Source organism: Bufo gargarizans, chromosome 6, assembly GCF_014858855.1.
Source record: "Bufo gargarizans isolate SCDJY-AF-19 chromosome 6, ASM1485885v1, whole genome shotgun sequence".
In the NCBI taxonomy this organism is placed as follows: domain Eukaryota; kingdom Metazoa; phylum Chordata; class Amphibia; order Anura; family Bufonidae; genus Bufo; species Bufo gargarizans.
In genome coordinates this window covers 378,946,002-378,973,951 of record NC_058085.1, presented here as the reverse complement: position 1 = coordinate 378,973,951, position 27,950 = coordinate 378,946,002, and the positions used below count along the sequence as shown (strand labels likewise).

Here is a 27,950-nt window from a genome sequence, read left to right as displayed (position 1 = left end):
GACTGAGGAGGTTTCTATACATTCAGAGATCTGCAGACAGGGGGCCACATATACAGTATAATACGTCACATGACCGCGTTTGCGTACAGGACGAGGCGACTCCTTTCTAACCTCTTCCCTTCAGATACTTTTATCTCTCACATTTCACAGAACTTGTATACGTTTGTGACATGGAAACTTCATTCATGTTTATATCTGGGTTTCTCGGGACGTCCGGCATGCGGCGTCCACAGATAAAACCTTCTCCTATCAGCTCTATATAATCAGTGAGAAGTTTCCTCCATGCGGGCGAGGTGACGGAACTTTCTACATCATGCAGGAAAAATAACAAGTAACATGTCCGCTGCTGGATTGACAGCCCCCATTATAAAGACTCAGGACGAGGGGCCCCAGTCTGCATGTACCGCCCCACCCCCATCTACCATGAAGTGAAGCTGCTCACTATCCCAGCCCCCGACCCCAGGCTCCAGCCGTGGCCATGCTTGTCCTGCTCTACTTTCTATGAATGGGCCCCGATGCCCCGGGACACATATCAATCTATTGCGCCATATTTTCCAGGAAATAACAGATGGCGCTGTGGTCAGACACTCCAAACATTGCATCACAAGTCATAAAGGTGTGACCCTACCGCTTCATATCGACTACACAAACACACGTATGACCGTTCCCGATACATGAGACGCCGTACTCCGGTGGGACGAGGAGATGACCAGGGCCGCGCTGCGACTCCAGTGACCTTTATGAAGGGAAGTTTCCTTTTCTCATTCCTGCGAAGTGATATCTGAACGTGGGATAAGATATTGTGTCTACAGTCAGAGGATCGGAATGTAACGTTCTGCCGCCGCTATACGGCGCGCCAGTCAGGAACCGGCAGCCATTACACACTTTGTATGGTGCCACACTACATACTAGACTCTCCATAGAGCTGCCAGGGCCTGTACTGTACCGCCATATACCGCTAAGGTGTAAGGACGCATGGCAGGGAGAAGAGCTCTGTATATGCAGCACCCACAGTCCGTACCCAACAAACTACGGACACAAAAACCACAACCCACCAAGTCCGACAGAGCGGAGGAACAGGGTGCTCAGGTGCAATGTGGAAGGCTGCAGCCTCAAACCACCAGGGATAACATACATTAACCCACTGGGTACCAGGGATATTATATATTAACCCACTAGACACAAGGATTATTATATATTAACCCACTAGGTACCAGGGATATTATATATTAACCCACTAGGCACCAGGGATATTATATATATACCCACTAGACACAAGGATTATTATATATTAACCCACTAGACACAAGGATTATTATATATTAACCCACTAGGCACCAGGGATATTATACACTGAGCAAAAATATAAACACAACACTTTCGGTTTTGCTCCCATTTTGCATGAGCTGAACTCAAAGATCTGAAACATTTTCTACAGACACAGAAGACCCATTACTCTCAGATATTGTCCACAAATCTGTCTAATCTGTGTCAGTGAGCGCTTCTCCTTTGCCGCATCCATCCCCCCTCACAGGTGTGGCAGATCAAGGGGCTGATTAGACAGCATGACTATTGCACAGCTGTGCCTTAGACTGCCCACAATAAAAGACCACTCTGAAATGTGCAGTTTGATCACACAGCACAATGCCACAGATGTCGCAACGTTTGAGGGAACGTGCAGTTGGCGTGCTGACTGCAGGAATGACTACCAGAGCTGTTGCCCGTGCAATGACTGTTCATTTCTCGACCATAAGCCGTCTCCAAAGGCGTTTCAGAGAATTTGGCAGTACATCCAACCGGCCTCACAACTGCAGACCACGTGTAACCACACCAGCCCAGGACCTCCACATCCAGCACGTCCACCTCCATGATCGTCTGAGACCAGCCGCCTGGACAGCGGCAGCAACAATCGGTTTGCATAACCAAAGAATTTCTGCACAAGCTGTCAGAGACCGTCTCAGAGAAGCTCCTCTGCTCGTCGTCCTCATCGGGGTCTGGACCTGACTGCAGTTCGTCGTCGTAACCGACTTGAGTGGGCAAATGCTCACATCCGATGGCGTCTGGCACGTTGGAGAGGCGTTCTGTTCACGGATGAGTCGCGGTTTTCACTGTTCAGGGCAGATGGCAGACAGCGTGTGTGGCGTCGTGTGGGTGAGCGGTTTGCTGACGTCAGCGTTGTGGATGGAGTGGCCCATGGTGGCGGTGCGGTTATGGTATGGTCAGGCGTATGTTATGGACAACATACACAGGTGCATTTTATTGATGGCGTTCTGACTGCACAGAGATACCGTGACGAGGTCCTGGGGCCCATTGTTGTGCCGTTCATCCACGACCATCGCCTCATGGTGCAGCAGGATAATGCACGGCCCCATATTGCAGGGATCTGGACACAATTCCTGGAAGCTGAAAACATCCCAGTTCTTGCCTGGCAGCACACTCACCGGACATGTCACCCATTCAGCATGTTTGGGACGCTCTGGATCGGCGTCTACGACAGCGTGTTCCTGTTCCTGCCAATATTCTGCAACTTCGCACAGAAGAGGAGTGGACCAACATCCCACAGGCCACAATCAACCTGATCAACTCTATGCCACGGAGATGAGCTGCACTGTGTGAGGCAAATGGTGGCCACACCAGACACTGACTGGTTCTCTGCCCCCCAGTAAGGCAAAACTGTGCACACTTCAGAGTGGCCTTTTATTGTGGGCAGTGTAAGGCACAGCTGTGCAATATTCATGCTGTCTAATCAGTACCTTGATCTGCCACACCTGTGAGGGGGGATGGATGCGGCAAAGGAGAAGCGCTCACTGACACAGATCTAGACAGATTTGTGGACAATATCTGAGAGTAACGGGTCTTCTGTGTCTGTAGAAAATGTTTCAGATCTTTGAGTTCAGCTCATGCAAAATGGGAGCAAAACCGAAAGTGTTGTGTTTATATTTTTGCTCAGTGTATATTAACCCACTAGACACAAGAATTATTATATATTAACCGACTAGACACCAGGGGTATTCTTATTAGCCCCACAGGTAATGGCTATTGCTAACATTATGAACCCACTGGACACCAGAGATATTCTTAGGAAGTGAATTAAATGATCACTGATTGAAGTCACTCGACCACAAGTGGTTTAACAATATTTCGACAGATCAGGAAATTCTTATCGATACGAGTAGGAGACGGAAGGAGTGAGTGCAGAACGGGAAGAGCGACTGCAATTACTACCCACAAGTCTCAATGAGGAAGAGCCTCCAGCAAACCACAGCACTCAGGGGCACGGAAACCTCTGGGGCATGGAGACCAGCTTGGCACGGTCTCTGTAGTCACTGCTCAGTATCAGCAAAATTACCTGCACCCCATGAACACAAAGCATCTCCCTTATTAGATGATGCAATAAACGTAGCAGTGACTCCTGTCTCCACCGTCCGCACTCCTCTCCCCACCGTCCGCACTCCTCTCCCCGCCGTCCGCACTCCTCTCCCCGCCGTCCGCACTCCTCTCCCCGCCGTCCGCACTCCTCTCCCCGCCGTCCGCACTCCTCTCCCCGCCGTCCGCACTCCTCTCCCCGCCGTCCGCACTCCTGTCTACACGGTCCGCACTCCTGTCTACACGGTCCGCACTCCTGTCTCCACGGTCCGCACTCCTGTCTCCACAGTCCGCACTCCTGTCTCCACAGTCCGCACTCCTGTCTCCACAGTCCGCACTCCTGTCTCCACAGTCCGCACTCCTGTCTCCACAGTCCGCACTCCTGTCTCCACAGTCCGCACTCCTGTCTCCACAGTCCGCACTCCTGTCTCCACAGTCCGCACTCCTGTCTCCACAGTCCGCACTCCTGTCTCCACAGTCCGCACTCCTGTCTCCACAGTCCGCACTCCTGTCTCCACAGTCCGCACTCCTGTCTCCACAGTCCGCACTCCTGTCTCCACAGTCCGCACTCCTGTCTCCACAGTCCGCACTCCTGTCTCCACAGTCCGCACTCCTGTCTCCACAGTCCGCACTCCTGTCTCCACAGTCCGCACTCCTGTCTCCACAGTCCGCACTCCTGTCTCCACAGTCCGCACTCCTGTCTCCACAGTCCGCACTCCTGTCTCCACGGTCTCCACAGTCCGCACTCCTATCTGCATGGTCTCCACAGTCCGCACTCCTGTCTCCATGGTCTCCACAGTCCGGTCTCCACAGTCCGCACTCCGGTCTCCACAGTCCGCACTCCTGTCTCCGTGGTCTCCACAGTCCGCACTCCTGTCTCCGTGGTCTCCACAGTCCGCACTCGTGTCTCCGTGGTCTCCACAGTCCGCACTCCTGTCTCCGTGGTCTCCACAGTCCGCACTCCTGTCTCCGTGGTCTCCACAGTCCGCACTCCTGTCTCCGTGGTCTCCACAGTCCGCACTCCTGTCTCCGTGGTCTCCACAGTCCGCACTCCTGTCTCCGTGGTCTCCACAGTCCGCACTCCTGTCTCCGTGGTCTCCACAGTCCGGTCTCCATGGTCTCCACAGTCCGCACTCCTGTCTCCACAGTCCGCACTCCTGTCTCCGTGGTCTCCACAGTCCGCACTCCTGTCTCCGTGGTCTCCACAGTCCGCACTCCTGTCTCCGTGGTCTCCACAGTCCGCACTCCTGTCTCCGTGGTCTCCACAGTCCGCACTCCTGTCTCCGTGGTCTCCACAGTCCGCACTCCTGTCTCCGTGGTCTCCACAGTCCGCACTCCTGTCTCCGTGGTCTCCACAGTCCGCACTCCTGTCTCCGTGGTCTCCACAGTCCGCACTCCTGTCTCCGTGGTCTCCACAGTCCGGTCTCCATGGTCTCCACAGTCCGCACTCCTGTCTCCACAGTCCGCACTCCTGTCTCCGTGGTCTCCACAGTCCGCACTCCTGTCTCCGTGGTCTCCACAGTCCGCACTCCTGTCTCCGTGGTCTCCACAGTCCGCACTCCTGTCTCCGTGGTCTCCACAGTCCGCACTCCTGTCTCCGTGGTCTCCACAGTCCGCACTCCTGTCTCCGTGGTCTCCACAGTCCGCACTCCTGTCTCCGTGGTCTCCACAGTCCGCACTCCTGTCTCCGTGGTCTCCACAGTCCGCACTCCTGTCTCCGTGGTCTCCACAGTCCGCACTCCTGTCTCCGTGGTCTCCACAGTCCGCACTCCTGTCTCCGTGGTCTCCACAGTCCGCACTCCTGTCTCCGTGGTCTCCACAGTCCGCACTCCTGTCTCCGTGGTCTCCACAGTCCGCACTCCTGTCTCCGTGGTCTCCACAGTCCGCACTCCTGTCTCCGTGGTCTCCACAGTCCGCACTCCTGTCTCCGTGGTCTCCACAGTCCGCACTCCTGTCTCCGTGGTCTCCACAGTCCGCACTCCTGTCTCCGTGGTCTCCACAGTCCGCACTCCTGTCTCCGTGGTCTCCACAGTCCGCACTCCTGTCTCCGTGGTCTCCACAGTCCGCACTCCTGTCTCCGTGGTCTCCACAGTCCGCACTCCTGTCTCCACGATCCACACTCCTGTCTCCGTGGTCTACACAGTCCGCACTCCTGTCTCCACAGTCCGCACTCCTGTCTCCACAGTCCGCACTCCTGTCTCCACAGTCCGCACTCCTGTCTCCACAGTCCGCACTCCTGTCTCCACAGTCCGCACTCCTGTCTCCGTGGTCTCCACAGTCCGCACTCCTGTCTCCGTGGTCTCCACAGTCCGCACTCCTGTCTCCGTGGTCTCCACAGTCCGCACTCCTGTCTCCGTGGTCTCCACAGTCCGCACTCCTGTCTCCACGATCCACACTCCTGTCTCCGTGGTCTACACAGTCCGCACTCCTGTCTCCTGTGCTCTTACCTTCAGTTGACTGCGTCTGTAGCTCTAAAGACTGTAACACATTATGGCATACGGCAGCCTTACTACACATACCTATGGACAATGCAAATGTCCTGGAAAGAGTCATCATCAGACCCAAATATGCTGCCCATGGATAACTGAAGTCTGAGGTACTCAAAATTCTACTACCTGTCCCATCAGAGGCTCAGGGTGCGGTTCTGCCCCCCATCCTGTACACTGAAGCCCTGCTCTATCAGAACACAACTATGATCAGGACAAGATTTCCTGAGTCATCATAACTGACATGAATACAGTTACGAGGACATGATTAGTCCTGTACATATGAGCAATACACACAGGACAGCTCATAGCAAGATCATTCTCCTGGTAAAATCCACACAAAAAGTTCTGCAACTTTACTGATTTAGTCTCCAACCCCATCCAGAGCTGCACTTATAATTCAGCTGTTTTCCACCATACCAGTTTGCTGGCACTGTACTATGTGAGACCTGAAAGCCTCTGCACTACATTGTATGAAAGGTTTTTTTCCTCTACATAAGGCTGCGCAGCGACTACAGTGCGCAACAAATCACAGCAAAGCTCGATCTGTACAGACAGTGAGGTCTTACAGCCTAAACGCAGAATTGTGAATACAGCTCCAGATGTGATTGGAGTAAACAGTGATTTGAGAATTGAGTATAAAATGCCATGTCTCAGTACAAATATGGATGCAGCCTGGTGTATGTAACTTGTGTATTATATGCACTGTATGGATTTGCACGGTGAGCAGCACAGGGTTAAAGTCTCATATCCTGCACCGGTATTTGCATTGACCTGTGAGTTCATGGGACGTTCATCCCCCTGATTCCCAAATATGAATGTAATTTACTAAATGAATCCAGAGCAGGAATATCGCACCCATGGCTGAGGCGTCGTAAGGCTCGGCCTCCTCGTAGTAACCCTCCACAGGATCCGCTTTTGGCGACTGCGTCTTTTCCAGGATCTGACAAATAAAGAAATCACATCGTTACTTTGGCTGCAAATCTAATGCTATTTATAAGAGATGAGAAACATTGTATCAAATTATGTATCAAGTAGAAACATGGGACCTATTGATGGCAACTCTGTGCGGGACGCCCCAGCCACAGCCTTATATCCTTGACAACCACTCTCTCACATGAGCAAACAGGTGTCAGATGCAACCCTTTTTGTTATTCCCCCAGGTGTCAGTTGTCAGGGGCACACACACATTAAAGCTTCTACCCCGCACATCCATATTCTGACCAATGGCTTGAAACGGAATTGTGGCTCCCTACATTGTTACCCAGCAGAAATACAGGAGCAGAAGTAATAAGGTCATTTGCCATTTCGAAGCTTGGAAAAGCTGGGTGACAACCCCTGTAGGAGCAGTGCTGTCAGCCATACTGGGTATCACCCAGCTTTCCCAGAAATGTATGTCGTGGCTGAGAACCCACTGGACGACTCAAGGACTCGGGGGGGGGGGGGGGGGGGGGTTCCTTATACGAATTCCTATCTGTTATTTGACTTTGAGGCTTGAAAAAGATTTTGGGTTAAATGTCAGCGGCGGACCCCGGGCCTGAGATGTCGCTCTGTAAATAAAGATCTATTTGTTTCCGAGGGGGGAGAGGAACTGAGTGGGATCCGTGGAGCTGCTCCAGGCTCTGGACACTACATTGTTGTCCGAATGTCCAGCATTAGATCAGCTTTTCCACTCGAATGACTCAATGCATGAAGAGTGAGGGGCACATCCCCTGGCACCGAAGCCGGCCGCGCCAACAGCTGCTAACAGCCCCATGGGGGGAATCCTGCATAAGCCGCCCGCTGGGGGTCTCCCCGGAATCTACATGTAGGAGACTTACTACAGACCTGACACTGTTAGTCCCTTCCATCAGACAAGGGCCCCCACCCCATACACAGGAGCTTCAAAGCATAATCCTGACCCCAGAGGTTTCATCCTCCGCTCCCACCATAACTTATCTCATGAATCCGAGTCTAGAGGAGCAGCCAGGACCCCGCAACCCCAAACAGTGCACTGGGCACAAGAACTGACACCGAGGAGGCAGATGCCACCCAAACCACCCTGAGAAAACGACCTGACCGCAGCATCACACATTACACAAAGTCTGGGCCGAGACGGGCAGAAGAAGGGTGATGGTGACCCGCAATCTACTGCCCTGCTTCAGGTGGAGAACACATATTTCCATTCATATGGAGCAGTATTATAGTAGTTATATTCTTGTACATAGGAGGCAGTATTATAGTAGTTATATTCTTGTACATAGGAGCAGTATTATAGTAGCTATATTCTTGTACATAGGAGGCAGTATTATAGTAGTTATATTCTTGCACATAGGAGCAGTATTATAGTAGTTATATTCTTGCACATAGGAGCAGTATTATAGTAGTTATATTCTTGTACATAGGAGCAGTATTATAGTAGTTATATTCTTGTACATAGGAGCAGTATTATAGTAGTTATATCCATGTACATAGGAGCAGTATTATAGTAGCTATATTCTTGTACATAGGAGGCAGTATTATAGTAGTTATATCCTTGTACATAGGAGCAGTATTATAGTAGTTATATTCTTGTACATAGGAGGCAGTATTATAGTAGCTATATTCTTGTACATAGGAGGCAGTATTATAGTAGTTATATTCTTGTACATAGGAGCAGTATTATAGTAGTTATATTCTTGCACATAGGAGCAGTATTATAGTAGTTATATTCTTGTACATAGGAGCAGTATTATAGTAGTTATATTCTTGTACATAGGAGCAGTATTATAGTAGATATATTCTTGTACATAGGAGGCAGTATTATAGTAGCTATATTCTTGTACATAGGAGGCAGTATTATAGTAGTTATATTCTTGTACATAGGAGGCAGTATTATAGTAGTTATATTCTTGTACATAGGAGGCAGTATTATAGTAGTTATATTCTTGTACATAGAAGCAGTATTATAGTAGTTATATTCTTGTACATAGGAGCAGTATTATAGTAGCTATATTCTTGTACATAGGAGCAGTATTATAGTAGCTATATTCTTGTACATAGGAGCAGTATTATAGTAGCTATATTCTTGTACATAGGAGGCAGTATTATAGTAGTTATATTCTTGCACATAGGAGCAGTATTATAGTAGTTATATTCTTGTACATAGGGGGCAGTATTATAGTAGTTATATTCTTGTACATAGGAGCAGTATTATAGTAGTTATATTCTTGTACATATGAGCAGTATTATAGTAGTTATATTCTTGTACATAGGAGCAGTATTATAGTAGCTATATTCTTGTACATAGGAGGCAGTATTATAGTAGTTATATTCTTGTACATAGGAGCAGTATTATAGTAGTTATATTCCTGTACATAGGAGCAGTATTATAGTAGTTATATTCTTGTACATAGGAGCAGTATTATAGTAGTTATATTCTTGCACATAGGAGCAGTATTATAGTAGTTATATTCTTGTACATAGGGGGCAGTATTATAGTAGTTATATTCTTGTACATAGGAGCAGTATTATAGTAGTTATATTCTTGTACATAGGAGCAGTATTATAGTAGTTATATTCTTGTACATAGGAGCAGTATTATAGTAGCTATATTCTTGTACATAGGAGGCAGTATTATAGTAGTTATATTCTTGTACATAGGAGCAGTATTATAGTAGTTATATTCTTGTACATAGGAGCAGTATTATAGTAGTTATATTCTTGTACATAGGAGCAGTATTATAGTAGCTATATTCTTGTACATAGGAGCAGTATTATAGTAGTTATATTCTTGTACATAGGAGCAGTATTATAGTAGTTATATTCTTGTACATAGGAGCAGTATTATAGTAGTTATATTCCTGTACATAGGAGCAGTATTATAGTAGTTATATTCCTGCACATAGGAGCAGTATTATAGTAGTTATATTCTTGTACATAGGGGGCAGTATTATAGTAGTTATATTCTTGTACATAGGAGCAGTATTATAGTAGTTATATTCTTGTACATAGGAGCAGTATTATAGTAGTTATATTCTTGTACATAGGAGCAGTATTATAGTAGCTATATTCTTGTACATAGGAGGCAGTATTATAGTAGTTACATTCTTGTACATAGGAGCAGTATTATAGTAGTTATATTCTTGTACATAGGAGGCAGTATTATAGTAGTTACATTCTTGTACATAGGAGCAGTATTATAGTAGTTATATTCTTGTACATAGGAGGCAGTATTATAGTAGTTACATTCTTGTACATAGGAGCAGTATTATAGTAGTTATATTCTTGTACATAGGAGCAGTATTATAGTAGTTATATTCCTGTACATAGGAGCAGTATTATAGTAGTTATATTCTTGTACATAGGAGCAGTATTATAGTAGTTATATTCTTGTACATAGGAGCAGTATTATAGTAGTTATATTCTTGTACATAGGAGGCAGTATTATAGTAGTTATATTCTTGTACATAGGAGCAGTATTATAGTAGTTATATTCTTGTACATAGGAGGCAGTATTATAGTAGTTATATTCTTGTACATAGGAGCAGTATTATAGTAGTTATATTCTTGTACATAGGAGCAGTATTATAGTAGTTATATTCCTGTACATAGGAGCAGTATTATAGTAGTTATATTCTTAACCAAATCTCTTTTTATTGGTCATACCATGTGCAAACAGAAATGTACTGATACAAGATCCTTTTTTTTTACATCAATACACATACATGGAGCTTCAATAACGGCAGAAGTAGAGTACAATTTTCCAGGCACTTTCAGCAATCTGCTCCAAGCAGAGATAATCAAAGACCTCTTCAAAAAGTAAACACATGGACCGTAATCCAGATATCACAACAGATAGAAGTCAGAACAAATGAAAATGAAAAGGACTGGGAGACAAACAAGGGGAAAGAGGGGGAAAGGGGTGGGGGGGGGGTGTTATGCTCTAACCAGCAGGATGTTTAAAGTTTTCCCAGGGGCTCCATGTTTTCAGAAACTTCACACGTGTATGTGACTCCCAATGGGCCAGCTCCTCAAACCTATATAGCTGATCTATCTTTCCCATCCACCTCATAACAGTAGGAGGTTCGGTTTGTCGCCACAGAAGGGGGATTAAGAGCTTGGCCGCTGTAATAAGTATAGTAGGCAAATCTGACTTAGTTGGGGTGAACGACGTGTTTGGGCACCAGAGTAAGATCAACTTGTGATCCAAGACAATGGAGGTAGAACAAATCTTGTTCAATTCTTTTTCTATTTGTCTCCAATAGGGGCGAATATTGGGGCAGCTCCACCATATGTGCGAAAGAGAGCCGATGCCCGCTCCACACCTCCAGCAGACCTCAGGAATCTCCGGATTAAGTCTATGAAGGAACTCCGGTGTTTTATACCAGCGGGTTAGCAACTTATACGAGTTCTCCTGAATTTTAATGCAACGGCTAAAGCCGTGTGAATGGGTCAGTACAAAGGCTTTCTCTGGGTCAGACAGTGTTAGGGATAGTTCTTTTTCCCAGGAGCCTATAAAGTGGGGTTCAGAATACGCAGAGGATAGTAATTCTTTATACATCACTGAGAAGGGTCTGCTGGAGGGTCGAGCGGACCTCAGCCTCCGCTCCAGCCAGGTGGGTGAAGTAAGGTGAGAGGTCTGCAACTTCAAAAGCTTAATATCTCTCCTAAAGCTATGAAGATGAAGAAATGCAATTGATTTGACCCTAGGCAATCCAAGTATCCCCTCCCAATCCAGCCCTCCCCCTGCGGACACCACCTCCTGTAAAGTGTGATTTCTGAGCAAAGCCCATACTCCCGTGGCATTCGATATCTTAGGATTGATAAAGGACTGCAGGAGATGTAGCGGAAGGTCAGGGCTGGGGAAGTTAAGTGTCTTGGAGCCATACAACATGGACCAGGTGAGTAGCACCCCTCTCCACAATAATGGCAATTTAGAGGCCGTGGGGGGACATGAGCGAACACCCCACAGTATTAACCTTTCACGGTCTGTAAGTAAAGCTCGTTCCAAGCGTGAACAAATATTTTCAGAGCGGTCTGAAAGGAGGCCCAAACCTCTACACATAAGATTTGCTTTGTAGTACCCGTGAATATCAGGTAGCCCAAATCCCCCAAACCTCCTCTCCCTAGTCAGAATGGCATAGGCTATTCTAGGGGACCGACCTCTCCAAAGAAAGAGGGACAACATCCGGCGAACCTCTATGAAGTAGGACTGCGGGATCCATATAGGTAATGTCTGTATGAGGTACAGAAATCTAGGAATTATATACGTTTTCAAGTAATTTTTCCTTCCTATCCAGGAGATAAATGGCATGTTTAAGGATTGTAATTGTGTCCTGACCGACTTCAGTAAATGCAGGTAATTAGACGGGAACAGCTCTTTGGGATCCGCTGTAACACGGATGCCAAGAAATGGTATTTCCTTCGGGGCCCACTTGAAGGGGGTGGAGTTTTTCAGGTGTTGCACCACATTAGTAGGGCAGGAAATATTAAGGGCCATGGATTTGGAGTAATTAATCTTAAAATTGGAAACAAAGCCAAACTCTTCAAAAATAGCAAGCAATTTGGGGAAAGACGTCTTAGGGTTTGAGGTCATCACCAGTAGATCGTCCGCAAAGGCAGCAGTCAGGTGTCTCTGAGATCCTATGGTGAGTCCCTCAATCCCAGATGATTGGCGAATTTTGCTTAAGAGTGTCTCCATCACCATTACAAATAGTGCCGGAGAGAGTGGGCATCCCTGGCGTGTGCCATTTGTGATGCCAAATGATGGGGAAAGGGTCCCGTTGACTTTGACCCTGGCAGAGGGGGCCAAATATAGTGAGAACACAGCAGAAATAAATTGCTCCGGTATTCCAAATTTGGACATAGTTTTAGACATGAAGGGCCAGCTCACCCTGTCAAAAGCTTTTTCCGCATCAGTGCTCAATAACGCTACCGGCACCGCCTTAGCTCTCGCCCAAGACATCAGATGCAATAGACGGATGGTGTTCTCTGTGCCCCGTCTGCCAGGGACAAAGCCAACCTGCTCACCATAGATTATATCTGGGAGTATCTGCTGGAGACGCTGGGCCAGTATTTTCGCCCACCATTTGACATCCACATTCAATAATGAAATAGGTCTGTAACTGCCGCATTCAAGGGGGTCTTTATTCTCTTTAGGGAGAATGGTCACATGGGCCATCAGAGATTGCGAGGGCAAAGAACCGCCCTGTAGTAAATAGTTGCATAAAGAGTTAAAGTATGGAAGGAGTGTGTCTTTAAAGGTTTTATAGTATGCAATATTTAGGCCATCGGGGCCGGGACTTTTACCAGATGGGATAGAAGATAAGACTTTCAGTATCTCTTCATCTGTAATCGGGGAGGTGAGTTGGGAGATCTGAGAGGGGTTCAGTGATGGGAGGTTAATCGAGCTAAGGAAAGCATCTGATGCCTTGGCAATCATATCAGGAGTTGCTTGGTTCGGAGGGGGTAAATTATATAAACCGGAGTAAAAGGCGCAAAAAGCCTTCGCTATCTCAGGTGTGGTTTTACGTGTGATACCCGCTGCGTCCTTAATGGCAGGAATAAAGGAGTCTGTCTGCTGCTTCTTACTGAGCGCTGTCATTAGCTTATTTCCTTTGTCACCATGGGCGTAGGCTTTAAACTTCGCTCTAAACAGTAATTTGGCAGAGGTGACATTTAAAAGATTCTTTAAATCATTCCTGGCTTCATATAATTCAGCAGCTACTTGGGAGGCCTGGGACTGCTTGTGTGAAAGTTCAAGGGCCGAAATACGGGACACTAACAGGTTTTGGGCCTGGGAACGCTTTTTCCTGATATGAGAGCCAAGTGCAATCAGCTCACCCCTAATCACAGCCTTGTGTGTCTCCCAAATAATGGGGATAGCTGGGGCAGATGGGCCAGATGCATTTATCTTGAAAAACTCTACCAGTAAAGCTGACAATTTGGAAACGCTATCAGGATCCTGGATAAGAGTGTCATTCAGTCGCCATGTCCAGTCTTTCTTTGGGAGGTCGGTCAGAGATAAGGTCATGGAGATTGGCGCATGATCAGATAATACAATGTTCCCAATTTTAGCACCAGAAACAAGTGAGGCATTAACTGATGAGAGAAAAAGGTAGTCAATCCTATGGTACGATGCTTTGGCATGAGAATAGAAGGAATAATCCCTTCCAGAGGGATTCAATGTGCGCCACACATCCATTACCCCCAGTCTCCTCAAAGAAATCTTGAGACGCCTCAAGAGTCTGTGCGTAATGGATGACCTGCCTGCAGACGAGTCTAGAGACGGTTCAAGGGCCACATTAAAATCCCCCCCCAAAATAAGCATTCCCTCTTTAAAGGCACTCAGCTGCTTGAGGGTCTGAACGAGCCATGGGACCTGACCCCTATTAGGGGCATAAACATTCGCCAGGGTAACAGAGGTGCCAGCAATCAGGCCCTTTAGGAACAGAAACCGCCCCTCAGGATCCGTTAAGTGCGCCGCAAGCTGAAACGGAAGATTTTTGTGCACTGCAACGCTGACCCCTCTGCTAGCCGAGGAATGGGTGCTGTGAAACCACTGGGAGAATTTTGCAGTAGACAGTTTTGGGACCTTCCCGGTTTTAAAATGTGTTTCCTGCAAGTAAGCTATAGAAGTTTTATCTTTATGCAAAAGTGACAGTACCTGAGATCTCTTACATGGCTCGTTCAGACCCCGAGCGTTCAGTGAGGATACGACAAAGGAAGTCATGACAACCTGGTATAAAGTGGGAGAAGAGCATATGCCACCTGAGAAACATATAATGCAAGTACACAATAAAACGTGATAGAGCATGGAAGGAGAACAAAAGGAAAAAAGACAGACGGACAGACAGGGGAAGACAACAAACGGGTAATAAAGCAAATTAAAGACAGATAAACAAACATCTGAACTGAGCGATCAAGCTCGCATTGTGGGAGTCCCATGAGACATCTGATGCAGGCTAGACCCTTTCTCATTGTGGCAGTAAGCCGGGATCTAACATCAGAGGGGGGCTTCCATGGGACAACTGAAAGCCGCTGAGAGGCTGTCAGGAGGGGGGTGAACCTCATGTGATGAGGAGCTGGTGAAACCCCATAATTGAACTAACTGGGGTAGAAGAAAACATAGCCACAAAACCGTCCGAACCAGGACATGGCCACACGGGTTCAAGTGGACGTTAGGCCACACAGTCAACTGTGGTCTTCAGCCAATGAACTAGGCCACTATGGACCGCAAAGCAGGATAGCGTCCATAATTCAGAACAATACTTCTCCATTCGGGAACGATCGCAAGATCTGGAGACAGGGGCATACAACCCGGCATTATGCTGCACAGCCGCATCCGCTGTACTAGGGAAGATGAAGAGCCTTATGCAGGCAGCAGGAGGCTAAGGTGTGCAGCTCAGGTGTCTCGGCGGCTTTTCTTGCTTCTCTCCGCTTTGCCTGGGGAGACTTCTGACCAAGTCTCGACGCTCGGAGGGGCAGGTAAGGGATCCCCTTGGTCGGCGGGCATCCATGACGGGACATCAATGGGCGTCAGGCCCAGCGGACCCCAGATGGTCTTCAGATCCGCCGGTGTACGGACCGTGAGCTGCCTGCCATTCTTCAAAATGGCCAGGCCAAATGGGTATAGCCACCGGAACTGTGTGGCGGATGCCTTTAAGGCCTCTAGTAGTGGCTTGAGTATGCGCCGCTTTGCCAGCGTGGTGGGCGCTAGATCTTGAAAGAACAATATGGCGGAGTCTGCATACCTCAGGTCTTCAGCTTCTCTGCCGGATCGAAGTATGTCCGCTGTGTCCACATAACTCAGCAGACCGCAGATCACATCGCGTGGTGGGTCAGATGGCTTTGGCTTTGGCCGCAGTGCGCGGTGGATGCGTTCCACCACCACCGTGGCAGCCCGGTCTGGGCCTAGTAGCTGGGCGAAAATTTCAGACGCTACCTTGCGGAGGGCCTCATGCGCAATGGATTCCGGCAGGCCTCTGATTCTCAGGTTCCGGCGTCTGCTCCGGTTCTCCTGGTCCTCTATCCGGAGTAAGGCTTCATTAAGCATGTCCCGGTGCGCCTGTAGAGCCTGACAGGTCTTTCCCTCGTGCAGGAGGATCGCCTCTTGTGAGGCTTCCAGCGCCACCACTCTATGACCTAGGCCCCGGAGGTCTTCTTTAATATCCTCTAGATCCCTCTTCAGGGGAGCCAGAGCCGCATCCAGAAGCTCCTTAAGAACTTCCTTAGACAGGTTTGAACGCCTCCGCGGCAGTCTGCATACCGATGCCTCCGATGCGCTTCCCGCTTCAGACGGGTCTTCAGCGTCTGATGGCTGCGGCGCTCGCGGCGCCATTTTGGAGCTCTCGGCGGGACGCAGCTTTGCCTGCTTTGTGAGGTACTGCTCCATATCAGGCTGCTTCGACCGAGCGGGTGTCAGCTCAAGTTGTTCCCTGGGTCGGTCTTTGCTTGGTTTCCCCATTAGTGAGCAGTTTTATAGCAGATGAAGGGGTTTAATCACCAGCAGAAGTGAGGAGCTCAGGAAGCTGCTGCCATTCAGCTTCAAGGTCAAGCTCCGCCCCCCATAGTAGTTATATTCTTGTACATAGGAGCAGTATTATAGTAGTTATATTCTTGTACATAGGAGCAGTATTATAGTAGTTATATTCCTGCACATAGGAGCAGTATTATAGTAGTTATATTCTTGTACATAGGAGCAGTATTATAGTAGTTATATTCTTGTACATAGGAGCAGTATTATAGTAGTTATATTCTTGTACATAGGAGGCAGTATTATAGTAGTTATATTCTTGTACATAGGAGCAGTATTATAGTAGTTATATTCTAGTACATAGGAGCAGTATTATAGTAGTTATATTCTTGTACATAGGAGCAGTATTATAGTAGTTATATTCTTGTACACAGGAGCAGTATTATAGTAGTTATATTCTTGTACATAGGAGGCAGTATTATAGTAGTTATATTCTTGTACATAGGAGGCAGTATTATAGTAGTTATATTCCTGCACATAGGAGCAGTATTATAGTAGTTATATTCTTGTACATAGGAGGCAGTATTATAGTAGTTATATTCTTGTACATAGGAGCAGTATTATAGTAGTTATATTCTTGTACATAGGAGCAGTATTATAGTAGTTATATCCTTGTACATAGGAGCAGTATTATAGTAGTTATATTCTTGTACATAGGAGGCAGTATTATAGTAGTTATATTCTTGTACATAGGGGCAGTATTATAGTAGTTATATTCTTGTACATAGGAGCAGTATTATAGTAGTTATATCCTTGTACATAGGATCAGTATTATAGTAGCTATTTTCAGGGAATAAATAGGCTATGTAGGGTTATAATCAGTTGTCACTTTCACAATGCTCATTCATCTGTTGCCTCTCACTCTGGATATTTCTAATATCTTGGACGTAACGTTTTAATGACAATGGGTTTGGGTCTGTGTCCGTTCTGCTTCTGTCCCAGTTTCGCCTCCTGGTCATCATCTGCAGGATCAGGGACATATTATTGGGGTGGAGGGATGCAGTAAAAAAATTATTGTTTCTTTGGTTCTATCAACAAAGGGACAGACGTGATCTAAATTTAATAAGCTTTTATTTTTGCATGAATCTGCTCTCCTGGGAATGTGGTAACATGGCCGCCAAAAGAAGCAAATGTCAAACATTTTCCCATAAAAACACGGCAGAAGCGAATGCGATCTCAGAGAGGAAATCTGACGACGTGGCATGTTTCCCGAACTTACTACAGCTTCACCCAAAACAAGGAGCAAGAGACATGAGCGGACACTGGAATTGTTCTGTTGTCCTCAAAATCAGCATAAAATAGATATTTTACGGTCAGATTCACGTGCAGCCCCCTGTTTAGCCAGCAAGTCTCCAGACCAGTAATCTCCATAGACTTTAATCACCATTCACAATGCCAAGCGGCTGCTGGAGAGATGGAAAGCCATCACTAACAGAGTATGTAGCAATGGAAAAATGAGGGCTCTCACTTCTCCATCTGGCGGGTTGGGTTGATGCCAGCAGAACTTCTTTCCCGGGTGACTGATGCCAATGTAGAGTCTGGTGGAGGAGGAATGACGGTCGGGGACGTACATCATGGTTGGGATCCTTCAGAGAGGGAAATGTGAATGGTCCAGGGGCAATCATACGGAATCATGAGAACCTGAAGCTTTTGACTTTGAGGCCATGGTTTTGAGAAGACCCTTGTTTCCGCACACAATAGCCAGTGGGCACGAGGCGGCTATCTTTGAAGGTCTGATATCCCGTTGCATCATGGGGTTAATAAAGAATAATATTTTCTTTCCTTAAATTTCTTTCAGATGGGACCCAGGCGGCCGCTCGGCTGCTCTACACTGAGATGATAGAGTCCGGCTCTGTCTTGGAATTTGCATAATAAATCTATAACGAAAAAAAGAGCAGAACCTGGAGCTGTGTCCATGCGCTCAGCGCGGCTGCTTCCCACGCTGCCCCGGGAGGCGCCGTCCATTCCAGGAATGCTTCTAATTTCACAGTATTAAATTGCAAATTCCCTCTTTTTCTGCAACATTACAAGAACAATCATGATGCCGCCTCCTCGCGAAAAAACACAACGCGATTTTATCAAAGCTGCATCCAAAGGCGAGGAAAGAAAAGGCACATCCGTGGAGACTGGTAAACCTCACCGATACCGGGTGATCTGCGCTCCCACAGGACCGGCACCCAGCTTTCCCAGTGTCCACTGGATCGACCTCTGGAAAAGCTGGGTGATGACCTCACCCAGGAATAATAAAGAGTTAATATCCCTGTCAGACTGGTCTATTATAACATCACGTCTGTGTCGTCCGGAGTATAATAATTAGAAGACGTGAACAGGAAATGCCCCCCCATCCGGCATTCTTCTATTAATTCAAGGGCGCCAGTTTTCCCACAGACCCGACCCCTTGCCCCCATCGCTCCATCTGTGAGGAGGGGAAGGGGGCAGATCATGGACTGGGAAACAGCGAAATGCAGAAAATGAAGGAGAAATCTGACAGTGCTGGAGATGTAGATCTGGATTTGAGGGTCACATGTGTATGCGGGGGAAGGGGTAGTAACAAGTAGTAACATAGTATTAGAAGGGTATCTATTACTATTGGTGTTGTTCCCTGCTCCTGTGTTGTCACCACTTCATGGTTGAGGACATGTTCTTCATCTGGACGTCTCCGCTTTACGGTATCTGCTCTCACAGGTGGCCGGCACCTGCACCAGGACAGGCGGGTGATAGTGGATGAGGGATGATGAGGGTCTATGGAGATCTGTATCCTAATAGGTGTGGAAGAAATGGCCGCAGCCACTAGTTTGAAGGCGAGTGGATTTACTTTCAGCCATTGAGTGGCATGGACAATGGTTGACGGAGAAACAGATGCCTTCAGAATAATTAGGACATACCTCCAAAACTCTTCACAATGCACATAGCAGTATCTGAGTAGTGATGCCCACATACAGTGCCCAAACAATACCACCATACAGTAAAGGCCGCATCGCCAATTAGGCGAGGGGATCGCAGACAAGTGGCGGCAGAGTGATGGGAATAAGCGCTACCCTTGTGGAATCGCTCATCTCTCTATATTTAACTGTATCGCCATCCTCAGGACAGCCATACAGTTGAATGCTGCGGCGGGGCGTGGGACTGACATCTCCCTTCCTTGCTCCCTCTGGTAGGCTTATGGCCTCATGCTTGTAGGCAGCGCGATGATGTCATCATGATTGTGTCACCGGAGGCGGGCAGCACACAGGTCGGAAGAGGCCTGCACCGCATCGCTGACAGCCGCGTGGAGGCGTTTTAGTTTATTTTTTGTTCATTTGGCACCATGCAGCTAGCCCACTATGGGGAAGAGGGGAGAGGGGCACTATGGGGGCATTTTATACTGGCACACATTATGGGGGACACATTGGCTCTACTGGGGGCACTAAGAGGGGTATTTTTTGTCCTGGCACACAGAACGGGGACATGTCTTGTACTAGCACACATTAGAAGGCAGTATTTTTGTGCAGGCATACACAGGGGGGCATTTTTTTACTAGTGCCATAATAAGGAGGCATTTTTTGTACTGGCTCATGTTATGAGAGGGCATTCTTTGCACTGTATTTTTCTACTGTCACACATTGTAGGGAGAATTATTACTACTGGGGGCACTATGGTGGGCTTTATTACTACTAGGGGGACTATGGAGAACATGATTACTAGTATAGGTTCAGTAGGAGCATTATTACTTCTGGGGCACAGTGGGGACATGTTGGGAGCACTATTACTGTGGGGGGCACCCTGGCGGAGTATCAGCTTAGCACAATTATTTTTGGGGATCATTATGTTTACACTATTAGTGCCAGGGACACTATTTGCTGGGCGCAATTATTTTTTAGGGCATTGTGTGCCAATAATTGTGAAGGGAGATTTGTGTGGTACTAATATTTTCAGGGGGACTGTTTCTGCAGGATATTAATGGGGGGCACAGTATTGGGGTGGACAGGATGGGGTGTTGAGAATGTGGGAGGATGATGGAAAAGTGGGAAACTAAGATGTCTGTTTGTCAAACTCTGCAGAGACAAGGGATGGCTGAAATAAATCATCATGGTGGTCCGGACTGAATGGAGAAGATGAGGAAAGAGAACATCTACATCAGAGGAGACATCACTGGATGTAAGAGGTATGTGGCGCTGTATTACCCTGTATGTTCTGTAGAGCTGTATGTAATGTTAGGAGGGAAGGGGTTAGGTTGAGAATTTCACATGGGGGGCGCTGTTTCAATTTTTGCCTCAGGCAGCAGAAAGCCTAGGAGCACCCCTGCATAGAGAATAATACCCCAATACAAAACCCTAATGCAACCAACCAAAAAACACCAACTCAAATCTCTGAAATAATATTCCCATGTACCGCCAAAATACCATGAGACAAATCACAAGTAATACCACCTGTGGGGTTTCGCTCTAGTAGATAGGATTAGCGGACGCAGTATAGAGGCAACAAGTTCTTTGTATCAAACAGTTCAGTGTTAAAACAAGCCGTCATAATAAAGCAAAAAGTCACCTTGCGGTGTTGGTGTTAATTCAGACCATTCGGCAATTCTGCCTCAAAGAGTCCTTGACCATAGCAGCACCAACCTGTTTTCACGCCAAACAGGTAGCAAGCCTTCATCCAGACACCAGGCTCCCAGATCCCAACACAGAGACCTCGCTTCTGAGCCCAGCTGCCTATTTAAGGACAGCCAGATGCTTCCAAAACCCAGATCGGCACTTAAAATCCGGTCCGGTATTTGACCTCACCTGGCTGTAAATCAGCCCAGCAGCACATGCTGGGAGGAAAATACCAGTTTTCCCAGACAAAACCTCTCACTGTGTCACATCCCCCCCCCCCCCCATTTTGTTCAACCCTGAGGGGGTGAACACTCGCCAGACAGTGTAACCGGGACAGGGCATCCACGTTTCCCTGCAACCGGCCTGCCCTGTGTTCCACCGAAAACTTAACGTTTTCTAGGGAGGGAACCAACGGGTGACCCAGGCATTTCTGTCCTTGGCCTGGCTCATCCACTTGAGAGGGGATTGGTCGGTCACCAGGCGGAATTTTCTCACCAACAGATAATAGCAGAGAGATTCTAGTGCCCACTTGATGGCCAGGCACTCTCTCTCCACTATACTGTACCAGGTCTCGGCTGGGGTGAGGAAGACAACGGGATGCTCCTTTCCTGAGACAATACCGCACCAAGGCCTACTTCGGAGGCATTGGTCTGTACTATAAACTCCCTCTTGAAATCGTGCGTCACCAAAACCGGTGACCCACACAGGGCCGACTTCAAAGCGGAGAAAGACTCTTCCGCCCAATCATCCCAGCGAACCATCACTGATTTTCGTCCCTTCAAGAGTCCTGTCAAGGGCGCGGCCACCGTAGCAAAGTGAGAACAAACCTCATGTAATAGCCCACCATTCCCAGGAATTACTTTATTTGCCTAGTGGTGACAGGTCGGGGCCAATTCCGTATCGCCTCTATTTTGTTCACTTGGGGTTTGATGACTCCGCGCCCAATGACATACCGCAGGTACTTAGTCTCTTCTAACCCTATCACACATTTTTTCGGGTTAGCGGTTAGGCCAGCTTTCCGAAGGGAGTGCACTACAGCCTGCACCTTGGGTAGGTGACTTTCCCAGTCGGTACTGTGGAGTAGGTTGTTGTTCCCACAACTCTTTGGCCACGTCCAACAGACCGCGAGGGTGTCTGCCATACAGCAGTTCGAAGGGCGAGAACCCAGTAGAGGCCTGGGGCACCTCTCGCACTGCGAACATGAGATAGAGCAGAAGGAGGTCCCAGTCCTTCCCATCTTTAGACACTACCTCTTCAACATATTTTTTAATGTTTGGTTAAACCGTTCTACCAGACCGTCCGTTTGCGGATGGTAAACGGACGTCCGTAGTTGTTTTATGTGCAGCAACTTACAGAGTTGATATGATCCAGCAGAGCAGTGGGACTCAGCACCTCAGGCTGTAGCCATTTTTGCAAGAGGTGAAGTAAGTTATAATACTGGGTCCTCTCAGGCTCAGCCGGGTTAAACCCCCACTGATGCACCCGCTGGGCCCGGACCAACACATTTACTCCCAGTCTTGCCAGAATCTCACCCTTGACTTTCTGGTAGTCGGCCGCTTGATCGTCCGGCAAGTCGAAATATACCCGCTGGGAATCGGATGCCAGGAATGGAGCGACGACCTCAGCCCACTGGTCACTGGGTAGCTTTTCCCTGATGGCCACTTTCTCGTACATAGCCAGGTAGGTTTTGATGTCTGCAGGGTCATCTTAGGAATCGCGGCACGGACTGCTTTCCGGGCATCGTGGACACTCGGGGTTGCTCCTGCTGTCTGCAAAGCCATCACATGTTGTAGCAGCAACTGGTTAGTCTCCTGCTGCTGCTCATTAGCCTCGCGTTTCTGCAGGTTTGTCTCTCACTGCTGAAGATTAGCCTCCATGAGGGTCTTCACAACAGCCTCCATTTTGTTGTGGGGCACTGGTTGTAATACCACTGGTTTTATGTACGACATACAACCGTGCCTGAAAAATGCAGAAACTAGAAATATCGGCGTTCACGCCAGCCTAACTGCACTTGCTCGCATCCTCCACCAATTGTGGGGTTTCGCTCTGGTAGATAGGATTAGCGGACGCAGTATAGTTCTTTGGATCAAACAGTTCAGTGTTTTTTTCACACTTTAGGCAAGTGAAAAAACAAACCGTCATATTCAAACAAAAAGTCACCTTGCGGTGTTGGTGTAATTCATACCATGTGGCAATTCTGCCTCAAAGAGTCCTTGCTGACAGCAGCACCAACCTGTTTTCACGCCAAAGAGGTAGCAAACCTTCCCAGACAAAACCTCTCACTGTGTCACACACCATACAGACCTCATAAAATGTGACCATACAGTGCCAAAATAATACCTTTCTCTTTTTAGTCAAATAATAACAAAAAACAGTGCCCAAATAATACTACAATACAGTGCCCAAATAATACTGCCAGACAGTACCTGAATAATACTGCTATAGAGTGCCCAAATAATAATGCCAAAGAGTACAAACATGATACAGCCACAAGGTGCCCACATAATACTACCACGCACTGCCCAAATAATACTGCCCAGTGCCCAAATGGTGATTACATACAGCATGAGAATAACACTGCCAAACAGCCCCTGGCCTGGACAATACTGCCATACAGTGCATATCTACAGTTGCAAGAAAAAGTATGTGAACCCTTTGGAATGATATGGATTTCTGCACAAATTGGTCATAAAATGTGATCTGATCTTCATCTAAGTCACAACAATAGACAATCACAGTCGGCTTAACCTAATAACACACAAAGAGTTAAATGTTACCATGTTTTTATTGAACACACCATGTAACCATTCACAGTGCAGGTGGAGAAAGTATGTGAACCCCTAGACGAATACAATTATTTGTAGTGGATGGCACTCCTCAGTGTAGCTTTCGGTGCTCAGTGGTAAATTCAATACGGATGTGAGAAAAGACCACGGCACTCGTATTTGAAATGATGAAGGATAATTAATTTATTGTCCATCCCAAAATCAAATCATATGACACTGGCCAGTGTCATATGATTTATTCTTGGGATGGACAATAAATTAATTATCCTTGATCATTTCAAATACGAGTGCCGTGGTCTTTACTCACAAACCCCTAGACTAATGACATCTCCAAGAGCTAATTGGAGTGAGGTGTCAGCCAACTGGAGTCCAATCAAGGAGATGAGATTGGAGGTGTTGGTTACAGCTGCCCTGCCCGATAAAACACACACCAGTTCTGGGTTTGCTTTTCACAAGAAGCATTGCCTGATGTGACTGATGCCTCGCACAAAAGAGCTCTCAGAAGACCTACGATTAAGAATTGTTGACTTGCATAAAGCTGGAAAGGGTTATAAAAGTATCTCCAAAAGCCTTGCTGTTCATCAGTCCTCGGTAAGACAAACTGTCTATAAATGGAGACAGTTCAGCACTGCTGCTACTCTCCCTAGGAGCGGCCGTCCTGTAAAGATGACTGCAAGAGCCCAGCGCAGACTGCTCAATGAGGTGAAGAAGAATCCTAGAGCGTCAGCTAAAGACTTACAAAAGTCTCTGGCATATGCTGACATCCCTGTTAGCGAATCTACGATACGTAAAACACTAAACAAGAATGGATTTCATGGGAGGATACCACAGAGGAGGCCACTGCTGCCCAAAAAACACATTGCTGCACGTTTACAGTTTGCACAAGAGCAGCTGGATGTTCCACAGCAGCACTGGCAAAATATTCTGTGGACAGATGGAACCAAAGTGGAGTTGTTTGGAAGAAACACACAACACTATGTGTGGAGAAAAAGAGGCACAGCACACCAACCTCAAAACCTCGTCCCAACTGTGAAGTATGGTGGTGGGGGCATCATGGTTTGGGGCTGCTTTGCTGCGTCAGGGCCTGGACGGATTGCTATCATCGAAGGAAAAGTGAATTCCCAAGTTTATCAAGACATTTTGCAGGAGAACTTAAGGCCATCTGTCCACCAGCTGAAGCTCAACAGAAGATGGGTGCTGCAACAGGACAACGACCCAAAGCATAGAAGTAAATCAACAACAGAATGGCTTAAACAGAAGAAAATCCGCCTTCTGGAGCGGCCCAGTCAGAGTCCTGACCTCAACCCGATGGAGATGCTGTGGCAGGACCTCAAGAAAGCGATTCACACCAGACATCCCGAGAATATTGCTGAACTGAAACAGTTCTGTAAAGAGGAATGGTGAAGAATTACTCCTGACCGTTGTGCGCGTCTGATCTGCAACTACAGGGAACGTTTGGTGGAAGTTATTGCTGCCAAAGGAGGTTCAACCAGTTATTAAATCCAAGGGTTCACATACTTTCTCCACCTGCACTGTGAATGTTTACATGGTGTGTTCAATGGAAACATGGTAACATTTAACTCTTTGTGTGTTATTAGTTAAGCCGACTGTGATTGTCTATTGCTGTGACTTAGATGAAGATCAGATCACATTTTATGACCAATTTGTGCAGAAATCCAGATCATTCCAAAGGGTTCACATACTTTTTCTTGCAACTGTATGGTGTACCCAACCGTGAGATAAAACCCTAGCCCGGGGAGCCAGCTATCTGTACAGAGTGTACACCGTGTGCTCGGCTTGTCTCCTGTGCCTCATTTACAGACAGTGTACCTTGGGCCCTTTAAAGAAAGCAGTTAATATAACCTCCACGTGGAGACCACAGGACGGGTTTATATCTTGTAGTGTACAGATGTATCTACAGATTTGTCAAGAAATGTACTCACAATGTTTTTCTAAAAATACTGCAGACCCCCAAAAAAGAATGCAAAAAGCTTCCAGGACACGGGGGTCTTTACTTACTTACCATGGACTCTGCAGTATTGGGGGTAACTGGGGGTTTACAGTTATGTAGCCCACCTAGGGGTCCCAGCGTGTGCACAGAGATGTACGGTATGTGCAGGGGCGTCTCAGCTGGCCCCATGTCACCTGTACATACAGATGCCAGTACACTGATTACTTACCATCTTTGGCGGTGGGAGGTCGGGGAGGCTTTTCTGTGGAGGCGCAGAGTGCAGCGCTGTCACCCCATTGGTCAGCGGCAGCGCATCTTTGGCTGGAAGGTCCGTCCTGTCAGCTGTGAAAGGAGAAGTCAGTGTCAGCCTGGGGGCGTTCACCTCCTGGTGTCGTATGATGCTGGCACCTACCAGATTCCGGTTTCATTGCGGTGTCCGTGTCAGGAGCCACCACCTTGTTCATGTAGATATACTCCTCGTCTCCACCTGGAATACGGACGACACGAGACCTCATGTCCTGCATGTTTTGCACCCTAATTTTTAGGCTAAGCTGCAACACCCGTCACTGTGGTCCAATGATGGAGCCAGTCTAGCTGTACAAATTAAAGGGCCAGTAAACTGAAATATCAGCAAAGGAAATAACTGAATCTGGTAGAAAAGAGAGAGGTTTCTGGAGCAGCAAGCCCCCCGCCCCCCGTCCGTAAGTGGCTACACATCAACACAAGGAGCTCACAAAGGAACCCCCCTTTAAATAGAAAGCAAGCCCTGTATCAGTAAATCCTGGGGTCGGCTCTAGGCTTGTTCTAGAGGTTCTAGATTCGATACCCACACTGTAAGGATTCCAAGTAATGGGAGCACTTACCGCTGTTGTTCTTGAGGCACATCTGCAGGATCTCGGCCAGCAGGCATTTCTTCAGGATGGCCGCACTGCTGAGGTTCTCCTTATCCAGGATGTTCAGGAAATCCTCCAGCTCCGTCAGCAGCCGCTCCAGGGCTACAAGAGATGGAGAGAACCGTTAGCATGGAAGGTGTGTGACACGGCGCGTCCACCACTGACCCCAGGACACCATCTCCCCGCTTTCAGCAGGTTTTTGATGCAGTGTTGGATCAGTTGTGGATGATAAAAGGGGTGACAGCATTAAGGACAAGCGTGGCACATCGTTTAAATACACTCTTGGTTTGGATTCAAAGACGGAATCAGAAAACCTGAGCACAAACTGCACGTCTGAATACACCCCAACATCCTCCATATGGGTCTTCACACATGGCGACATCCATGGAGATGCAAAGTAACACATGTGAAACGCACTGCGGCTGCAGGCTATTTCCCCTGTGGACAGGTATGAAAAGACGTAGCGGCCTGCAATTTGTGGACCACAAAACAGGCTACAGTCATGTGCATGAGCCCTAAACTGCATCTCCCTGCTACGTGCGAACATCCCTTCAATCTGCTGTGCGAATATGGCGCCCCCCACTGAACTGCTCTCGGACCCCCAGAGGTGCTCCCAACACATTCCCAGCGTCCACTGGCTGCAGTCACATGACACAGTTATACTCACTGCAATTTATGCCACAATGTCGCACAAACTCCTACCATATTGCAAAACAGCTGTTTTTTACATGTGAATGCGCCCCTGAAATGACAGCTCAGGTCAGGGGCGAAGCAATGGGGGGGGAGGGGTAGAGGTAACAACTTCACCTGTCATTCATGCCATGCTCCGGTATTACAAGCGGAGAGTGCACAGTCAGACCCAAAACCTCCAAGGGAGAACTGAATACTTCTCGTTTTCTAAATCAGGCTGCATTTCTTTTAGGGGTGATTTCCGTAAAAATTGTGTGGTAGTCGTATCTGTCAGTAAGAAGAGCTGATTATCACGGGGTCCTCTTATAAAACACCTCCATATTACCATAAGGTTAGAGTGACCTTTAAAGGGGTTGTGTCATGAAACATAGTCTACATTTCTCAAACCAGCCCCCGGATGTGGACACTTTTGTAATTGCATGTAACCCCTGAGCTATTCAATAAAAATGCATCTGTACAGTGCCACCTGCTGTTTGTTCGTCTACGGTTTGTAGGACTCGTCTACGGTTTGTAGGACTCGTCTACGGTTTGTAGGACTCGTCTACGGTTTGTAGGACTCGTCTACGGTTTGTAGGACTCGTCTACGGTTTGTAGGACTCGTCTACGGTTTGTAGGACTCGTCTATGGTTTCTAAGACTAGTCTATGGTTTGTAGGACTCGTCTATAGTTTCGAAGACTGGTCCATAGTTTGTAGGACTCGTCTATGGTTTCT

General features: G+C 47.5%; 1 protein-coding gene across 3 annotated transcripts in view; it reads right to left on the bottom strand.

The window, feature by feature from the left end:
• The window catches only part of AFAP1L2 (actin filament associated protein 1 like 2), a 119,959-nt gene that overhangs the window by 46,137 nt on the left and 45,872 nt on the right, over positions 1-27,950 (bottom strand). Inside the window, exons 1-5 of one of the 3 annotated variants that reach the window (XM_044300037.1) lie at positions 27,356-27,489; positions 26,519-26,650; positions 26,068-26,142; positions 25,885-25,997; positions 6,711-6,795 (exon numbers count right to left, since the gene is read on the bottom strand). In XM_044300037.1, coding sequence (XP_044155972.1) covers positions 6,711-6,795; positions 25,885-25,997; positions 26,068-26,142; positions 26,519-26,650; positions 27,356-27,362 — 412 coding nt within the window. In that variant the 5' untranslated portion in view covers positions 27,363-27,489. Of the gene's footprint in view, positions 1-6,710; positions 6,796-14,478; positions 14,560-25,884; positions 25,998-26,067; positions 26,143-26,518; positions 26,651-27,355; positions 27,490-27,950 lie in introns of those variants that run through there. The other 2 variants (XM_044300035.1, XM_044300038.1) reach the window with 2 other exon arrangements.